The sequence below is a fragment of the Nematolebias whitei genome, chromosome 5, assembly GCF_014905685.2.
Source record: "Nematolebias whitei isolate Nwh7 chromosome 5, NemWhi1, whole genome shotgun sequence".
Classification (NCBI taxonomy): domain Eukaryota; kingdom Metazoa; phylum Chordata; class Actinopteri; order Cyprinodontiformes; family Rivulidae; genus Nematolebias; species Nematolebias whitei.
The window spans coordinates 54,017,578-54,027,145 of record NC_056502.1 but is presented as its reverse complement, the minus strand read 5'-3'; the positions used below and the strand labels follow the sequence as shown (position 1 = coordinate 54,027,145).

General features: G+C 41.0%; 1 protein-coding gene across 1 annotated transcript in view; it reads left to right on the top strand.

Annotated features, from left to right (window-relative positions):
• The window catches only part of LOC119410434 (dysbindin-A), a gene marked incomplete in the record, with an annotated part of 191,664 nt that overhangs the window by 112,022 nt on the left and 70,074 nt on the right, over nt 1-9,568 (top strand). The window contains 2 exon segments of the mRNA XM_037677345.1: nt 6,998-7,130; nt 7,581-7,603. Coding sequence (XP_037533273.1) covers nt 6,998-7,130; nt 7,581-7,603 — 156 coding nt within the window.

The window sequence follows — 9,568 nt, the reverse complement described above, 5'->3', positions numbered from 1 at the left end:
AACTTTTTTAGATTTTTCTACCTGGATTATTGAGCATGCATCAGCTATTGAAGAATGTGTTCAGTTCATTGGCTCTGTCCAGGCTTCCATCCTTCTGATCCTCCTTTTGCTTGAAGCCTGTGATCTGTTTCATCCCTGACCACACCTCTCTGATATTGTTCTGTTGGAGTTTGCTCTCCAGCTTCTTCTTGTACACCTCCTTGCTGTTTCTTATCTTGACTTTTAGTTGCTTTAGTTGCTTGAGGTTGAACGCTGTGGACATGAGAGGTAAAGGGTATTTATTTTTTATGTAGGGTCTGAGAGTACCATAATTTTTACCAACAAAGAAGAATCCTGCACCAGTAGGGGATGCTGACCGTCTGATAATACCAGCTTGAAGTGATTCTTTGATGTATTTCTGCATAGTAGTATTCTTTGGACCAGATAGGGAATAAAGCTGGCCCCTTGGTGGGGTGGTACCTGGAATAAGGTCAATAGCATAGTCATATGGTCTGTGAGGAGGAAGAGAGGTGGCTTTGACTTTGTTAAACACCTCCTTGAGGTCATGATACTCAGCTGGTACTTTAGACAATTCTGGATAAGTTCCTTTAATGTTCTCTGGATTGATCTCAGGTAGAACTGCCTCAAAAAGCCAGGTAGAAAGATATTTTTCTGACCAACCCACAATTTCCTTACCTGTCCAATCAATACAAGGGTTATGTTTGTTAAGCCACGTGGCACCCAGAGTTGGGGTGAGTTAATTACAATAAATCTCACAGTCTCTTTGTGATTACCCCCCAGTAACAAAGTTACGGGTGTAGTTTCAAGGCTAGAATCATGAAGTGAATGACCGTCCAGGGCAAGAACTTTGTGAGATTTGGAAGATTGGCTAATTTCAATACCCACAGATAAAGTAAATTGATGGTCTATGAACTTAGTATCTTCTCCTGAGTCAATAAAAGCAGAACACTGTGGATCTCTTACCAGCCATTTGTATCTCCGCAGGAACAGTGAACAGTGAGGAGGCTTTAGGGGTTCTGATCTGACTCAACAGGCTTTTCCTCGCACTTGTTGAGCCCGATCTTTTAACGGGCACTTGGCAATGGTGTGGTTGACCTCGCCACAGTAAAAACAGAGGTGTAACATCCTCCTTCTTTCCCTTTCTTCAACAGTGAGGCGACTCCTGCCCAGTTGCATGGGTTCCTCTGACTGCGGGGTATTGGTGGTGGGACCAACTGGCGACATGATAAAAATATTATTTGACTCACCCCAGGGTCTGGAAGTCCTAGCTGTTCTGTTACCTCTGTCACAGTTTTTCTCACAGAGGTGCAGTTGACTCATGTTGCCAGATCTTCCAGCCTTTTGAGAGACTCAGGATAGTCTTGGGTTGCCAGCTCATCTTTATTGTCGTTGTTAAGGTCTTGAAAAAAGGCATCAGTTAGTGCTTCTTCATTCCAGCGACTCGGCCGCAATAGCATGGAATTCAATAATATACTCTGTCACCTGTTTGTTTCCTTGCTTTACTGAAAACCGTCTGTGTGCAGCCTCTCTTTCTGGCAACACAGAGTCAAAAACTCTGCATAATTCTTTAGCAAAAGCTGCAAAACTGTAAAAGCATCTGGCATCTCTCTGCCATTCAGAAGTGCCCCACGATTTAGGTTTACCTGCCAGTAATGAGATGACACCCCTGTTCTGTGGGAAAGGAGGAGGGCTGCAGCTGAAAATGAATTTCATATTGTGTCACAAATGACCAACATTGATCTGGTTCACCTCTGAAAAGCTCAGGAGTCAGTCGAGGTTCATGATAATTAGCAGGAGGTTCAGGAGTGGCAGGATGAACAGAGCAAACAGAGTCATAAGGAGGGCTTTGCTGTGAAATGGCTTTTAACATAATCATCATCTCCTGTACATGTCTCAAGTTTACTTATAGCCCCCTCGACACCAGAGCACCATTCCTGTGTTGGTGCTGGATCCATTATGGCCAGATTCTTCTGACAAGAAACTGTTTTGGATCAGCACAACAACACCAGTACACAGGAATGGTTTAAGTATGTTTATTAAACACACATTGCTTCTGGTCAAGATCTGGATCCTGGGGCCGGTCCGATCTTCTGTCTTGATGGTTTGACTAGAGCTATAGCTATATGGTCCAGTAAACATAGCAAGGTTTGACGACAGGTGAGCAAAGAGGAGAAGCCAGAGCCAAAAAACGTAATCCAAAGGGAAAGTTAAAAAGCAGTCAGGGTCGTTACCATGATCAGAAGTGCAGATAAATCCTAACGGGTCAAGGCAAGGTGAGGAGTCAAAAAACATGCAGAGGTTCGGTGGTCAAGGCAAGAGTCAAAAAACAAGGAATGCTGTATTTCTACTACTGGTACAGGTTAGAGAATCTGGCACTGAATGAGGCTGAACAGGGAGCTTAAGTAGGGAGGTGAACAGGTGCGATGAATGAAGCTGATTGCAGAGGCAGGGAGAGGAGGCGTGGTGCAGGTACATAAGCTGAATGAGTGACCGGGCAGAAAACACTTGGCAGGAGAAAACAAAACATGACAGGCTGAGGCAGTTAAAAAAAGGGGCAAAAACATGATAGATTGATGGATGAGCCATGGGTTGTTTATTTAAAATAAATTATTTTAAACAATTTTGCACCATGTGTGAAGTCCACAAGTGAAAGGGAAATCTCCCTCCTGCAGCTGATCAGCTGATTTCCTTCTCTGCCACGCACCCACATTTCTCCTGCTGCGGCTTTGTGAAGGGCCCTTTGCTGTCCAAGTGCACCAATCGACTTTTGTCTTCCAACTTAAAATTCAAAGACTGGCCTGGTGAACGCCAGGTCTGTAACAAACAAAACTTTCTGAATTGCCAGCTCATCTTTAATGTAGTTTTATGTGTTTAAATGTCTTGATTTTATATGCACAGCACTTTGTGACAGCTGTGGTTGTTTTAAAGGGCTTTATAAATAAAGTATTATTATTATTATTATGTCACATCGTAAAAGTCATCATAATCACAAAATATGTGTTAAAAGGTATTTTTAATTATTGTATAACTTTTATGTTCAGTTGTTGAAGTGTAATTGATCAAAAAGAAAATTTCTGCTCCGGGCTGCAGATCTGAAGTATTCAGGATTCAAGAATTTTTATTGTCATACCAGCTCACATTTACATGTTAACAGTACGAAATTCGGACTCAGGTCCCTGATCAAGAAGCCTAACAATTAACAAATAAATAAATATAAGAGTATAAATATATACACATACACACACACTCATGCGTGCGTAAATAAAGTAAAAAAAAAAAAAGTAAGATGAGGCTGAATTAAGTGCATCGCGAGTTCAGAGCTGGCAGCTGCTCTGAATGCCCTCAGCCGCCTGCTTGAGGGGATGGAGGCTGCTCCAGTCCCCACTCGCAGCCTCCTTCTGCCATGCCACAAGGTGATGCAGACGCTCTCTACCACACAGCGATGGCTCCTCAGGACAGAGCCCTCCCAGCTCCCAAGTCCAGCTCTCTGCAGCTTCCTTCTTTCACAAACACACAGAGTCCTCCCCCATGTTTATCCCGATCGATGGTCACGATCCACGCAGAATAACTGAAGACCGTTGATCTGGAAGGCCGAGTCAGACATGTTGTGGTTAAGCCAGGTTTCCGTTAGGCTAAGAACAGCTCATTTCTTCATATCTGTAGAAACATTCATCCTCAGGTGTAACAAGTCTACTTTGTTGTCCAGTGAGTGTACACTGGCCAGAAAGAGTAGGAATCAGTGGTTTTAATAGCCTGGGCCAACGCGCCACCTGCTTCCCTCTCCTCCCCTGATCGTTGCTCCTCGTCCTCACTGCGCCATACTGCTGCGCCATTCCGCTGTCCTCAGGAGCCGCTGACTGCCGAGTGCGGATGTCAGAACTCAACCGAACTGTCTCTTATGGCTATCAGCTCGGTTGAGGTGTACCTGAGCTGTGAATCCAGCACTGAACCAGCGCCTAAAACAGCCTCATAGGAATTAAAATAAGGCTTAAACCCGGGAGCATGAGAAGCCGCTACACTTTGTGTGCACCGCCATAGCAACCATTTTGAAGATGTGTGACGTCCCTGCACTTCTTTATAACTTAAATACTGTAACATTTTAAATAAACAATCCATGCTGTATGGATTGTTTATTTAAAATCAGAGTCAGAGTTTCTTTATTGTCATTCGCACCTCATGTGGTACATGTGGTGGAGCGAAATTATGTACACAGGGTTCCAGTTACATCCAACAATAAAATGTATAAGAAAAACAGTAATAACATCTAAGATATGAACTAAGAAAAACATCAACTAAATATACACTAAGCACTCATAACATAAAACAATGAACATCAGCACAAACATGAACATGAGTCTGTGAGCAGATGTGCACGCATGAACACATCAACATTGAAACAGATCAGCAGCAACATGAAACAGATCAGCAGCAACAATGAAATGTTACAGTATTTAAATTATTATTTTTTTTATTTAAGGAGGGAGATTGGGAGTAACAGGTGATAAGTGAATGTGATTACAGCTTGGAACATGTCATGACAAAGTTTACTGAACTTGAACTTGAACTACTTTATTCCTACTTCGCAGTTTTTCACTTATCACGGTTGGGCATGGTCCCAAAACATCCGCAATAAACGAGGGACTACTGTAAAGCACAAAACAAGAACCAGCAAGGAAGCACTACAACCAAGTCAAGAAACAAAAACATTTTAAAACAAGGGTGACTTGCCTGATTGATGATCTTAGACTTTATGTGAGTTAGCGGTTAGCACAGCACCATCGGGTCACGTAGCTCTAATAAAACACCAAAAATAAAGCGTGAAACCAACAAACAGTATACGATACTAACAAACAGTTTAAAGAGCAGCAAAAAACAGTTTATAGTAAGTGCAAATCATATAAAGTGTTTAAAGTTGATAGATTCTCTCCAAGTAGAGCAGAGCAGAGCATATTTAAAGTGATCTCTCCCAAGCAAGCCAGAACCAGAAGCCAACAAAAACAAAGGAATTTGGCTTGCTGTTCCAATACTTTTGGAGGGGACTGTACAACAGCTCTGTATTCAAGGTTTGTTAGTCTGAGAGAGGGCAGTGATATGAAATGTTACTAATAAAATTATTGAATGGCAGCTGTTTTGTGTGCGGTTCCTGCAATTTTTTTTCATTGTTACTTCCTTTTTTAACACTATCTCCATTACACTTTCAAGATTACTATATTTTTCCTGTTTTTAGGCTAATGGCTAGCCAATCAAGGGCTCTTACTATATTTTTCTCAGCTTGCAAAACATCTCTTTTTCAAGAAAAATATACATACAGGTCCTTCTCAAAAAATTACCATATTGGGATAAAGGTAATTATTTTCCATAATGTAATGATAAAAATGAAACTTTCATATATTTCAGATTCATTGCACACCAACTGAAATATTTCAGGTCTTTAATTGTTTTAATACTGATGATTATGGCATACAGCTCATGAAAACCCAAAATGCCTGTCCCACAAAATGAGCATATCATGAAAAGGTTCTCTAAACAAGCTATTAAGCTAACCATCTGAATCAACGCCGTAACTCTAAACACCTGCAAAAGGTTCCTGAGGCTTTTAAAAACTCCCAGCCTTGTTCATTACTCAAAACCACAATCATGGGTAAGACTGCCGACCTGACTGCTGTCCAGAAGGCCATCATTGACACCCTCAAGCAAGAGGGTAAGACACAGAAAGAAATTGCTGAACAATAGGCTGTTCCCAGAGTGCTGTATCAAGGCACCTCAGTGGGAAGTCTGTGGGAAGGGAAAAGTGTGGCAGAAAACGCTGCACAACGAGAAGAGGTAACCGGACCTTGAGGAGGATTGTGGAGAAGGGCCGATTCCAGAACTTGGGGGACCTGCGGAATCAGTGGACTGAGTCTGGAGTAGAAACATCCAGAGCCACCGTGCACAGGCGTGTGCAGGAAATGGGCTACAGGTGCCGCATTCCCCAGGTCAAGCCACTTTTGAACCAGAAACAGCGGCAGAAGCGCCTGACATGGGCTACAGAGAAGCAGCACTGGACTGTTGCTCAGTGGTCCAAAGTACTTTTTTCGGATGAAAGCAAATTTTGCATGTCATTCAGAAATCAAGGTGCCAGAGTCTGGAGGAAGACTGGGGAGAAGGAAATGCCAAAATGCCAGAAGTCCAGTGTGAAGCACCCACAGTCAGTGATGGTCTGGGGTGCCATGTCAGCTGCTGGTGTTGGTCCACTGTGTTTTTTCAAGGGCAGGGTCAATGCAGCTAGCTATCAGGAGATTTTGGAGCACTTCATGCTTCCATCTGCTGAAAAGCTTTATGGAGATGAAGATTTCATTTTTCAGCACGACCTGGCACCTGCTCACAGTGCCAAAACCACTGGTAAATGGTTTACTGACCATGGTATTACTGTGCTCAATTGGCCTGCCAACTCTCCTGACCTGAACCCCATAGAGAACCTGTGGGATATTGTGAAGAGAAAGTTGAGAGATGCAAGACCAACACTCTGGATGAGCTTAAGGCCGCTATCGAAGCATCCTGGGCCTCCATAACACCTCAGCAGTGCCACAGGCTGATTGCCTCCATGCCACGCCACATTGAAGCAGTCATTCATGCAAAAGGATTCCTGACCAAGTATTGAGTGCATAACTGAACATGATTATTTGAAGGTTGGTGTTTTTTGTATTAAAAACACTTGGCTTTCATTGGTGGGATGAAATATGCTAATTTTTTGGGACAGGCATTTTGGGTTTTCATGAGCTGTATGCCATAATCATCAGTATTAAAACAATTAAAGACCTGAAATATTTCAGTTGGTGTGCAATGAATCTGAAATATATGAAAGTTTCATTTTTATCATTACATTATGGAAAATAATGACCTTTATCACAATATGCTAATTTTTTTAGAAGGACCTGTATATTAAAGAATGCTGCATTTTGTTAATATTTAACCTCTGTCCTTTTGCATAACCATATATTTCACCTTTTTTATGTAGCTCATTTGGAGGGTGACTTTGAGGAGATGGAGGGCAAACTAGACTACCTGGAGACTCTATGCTGTCAGTGCGAACAACATACTGTTCAAACACATCATATGAATGAACTTGATGCCTACAAGAAAAAGAAAAGGTATGACATTTAAATAATGTCACATGAGTCATTTATTTGTTTAATTTTCATTTAGTCTTTTTTTAGTTTTCACACATATTTTTGGCTGATTCTTGGTACTTGGTTTAAGTTGTCCTTTTTTACAATTATTGTCCAGCAGTGACAGTTAAATTTTTCTGCGTTAAGTTTAGCGAGTAGGAAAGGGAGGAAAGAAGGAAAAAAATGGTATCAGAGGCCGATGAGTGATAAATGTTGGGTGGATAAACTTAGTGGAGTTTTGAGAGACAGAGCTTTTGGGGTAAATCACGACTGAGTTTAATTAAAGAGAAAAAACTGTTTAACATATATATATTTTTTTAATTACTGTTTGCTTATAGTTATGAAGAAACATAAAATAAATGTCCAAATAAATAAAATTACTTTTTCTTATAATGTTTGGGTTTTAACAGAAATTGGTCTCTTTTGCAACAGGAAGGAAGTTGAGTTACTGGAAGGTAAGTCCCTACATCTGCCTACTTGTCTGTTAAAAAATTAGTTACAACCCCAAATCCTAAAATGTTGGAATTTTGTGTAAAATATAAATAAAAATAGAATGCAATGCTTTGCAAATCTCTTAAACCCATTCGTAACTGGGCTGTAGTAAACAAATGAAAAACTACAGTTTTTAGTAAAAAAAAAAAAGGTAATTTTGAATTTCATGACAAATGCATTTCAAAAATGTTCAATGTTTCTTATTTTCATGTTTTCCACGGGCGGCTCGGGCGGCTCGGTGTCTCAATTGGTAGAGCTGTTGCCTCTCAGTGAGATGGTCAACATTTCAAATCCTGGCCCGGGGCCTTTCTTGGTGGAGTTTGCATGTTCTCGCCATGTTGCATGGGTTTTCTCTGGGTACTCTTGATTTCCTCCCACAGACCAAAACATGCATGTTAGGCTGATGGGTAACTCTAAATTGGCCCTAGGTGTGAGTGAGAGAGTGAATGGTTGTCTAGTTTGTTTCTGCGTCCCTGTAATGGACTGGAGACAGTTATCACATTCGCTTTGAGTTTAAACTCTTTGTTGTATGCATGCTCTAGGTGACAAGCGAGAGTTGCCGGAACACATCCTGTCAAAATAAGAGAGTTCCCAGATCTTGTTCCAGCAGTATCCAGCTCAAATTAAGCACTGGTCTAGCTATAGTACTGAACAGAAACCTAGGCCTATTTTATTCTCATCTATTAAATATGAATAATATAAAGTTCTAGCTTTACGGAGAGCTTTCTTATATGTTAGCAGGCTATCTCTCCAAGTTAAATAAAATACTTCCATGTTAGCGAAGCACCATTTTCTTTCCAGCTTTCTAGATGCCTGTTTTAATGTACGTAATTCAGAATTGAACCAATTGTGGGTTTTTTTTTTTTTTTTTTTTTTTTTTTTTTTTTTTTTTTTTTTTTTTTGTCTTTCAGATACACCTGGACCTATACCTGGACCTACCATTCTGTGTTTGTCTGTCTCTCCTTCCTGTCCTCTCAACCAGCCGGTCAAAGCAGATGGCCGCTTGTCCTGAGCCTGGTTCTGCTGAAGGTTTCTTCCTTTTAAAAGGGAGTTTTTCCTTTCCACTGTTGCCACTGTGCTTGCTCAGGATGAGAGACTGCAACGAAGCCAAGATTCAACTTGTCTGCTGGATTCCTTAGATAGAGAACTTTACTAATTGGCTTTTATGTATGTGAATGTTTCTGTTAAGTGCCCTGAGACAACTTTGTTGTGATTTGGCGCTATATAAATAAACTGAATTGAATTGAATTGAATTGAACCAAGGAGCCAGCTTCCTCTGATTGATTACTTTGTTTTCAACAATGCAATTTTATCTAGACAACACCAAAGTTCATGCTCAATAATCCAGGTAACAATCCAACAATATTCAGTCAGGTCATCTGGATCGTTTCTTCTTTTGCTGAGACATTTCGTCCTTGATTCAAAGGACTAAATCAAATCTGCGGAGACACCAAACAAACTGATTCCAACAAACCGCATATTCCATAGTGGAAAATAAAAACAGTTAGCTGGTGCCAAAATGGCCTTAAGGGCCCGCCCTCTCTCCCGTTAACTCCTGAGGCAGTCATGCCTAATTGGTTCAAAACACCAAAGTTCATACTCCGTAATCCAGGTAAAATTCTAACAAATTGGATTTGAAGAAGTTCTTTAGATGAAGGACGAAACGTGTCGGCAAAAAAAAGGGAACCATCCAGATGATCTGACTGAACATTATTAGATTTTTACCTGGGTTATTACGCATGAACTTTGGTGTTTTGAACCACTTTGGCATGACTGTCTCAGAGGAGTTGATGGGGGAGAGGGTGGACCCCGGAGGCCATCTTAGCACCAACAAACTGTTTTTTTTTTCCACTATGGAGTATGCTCCAAAAAAGTTCAATCTGGTCCTCTGGACATTCAAAAAAACAAAAAACAAAACAAAGCAAAAA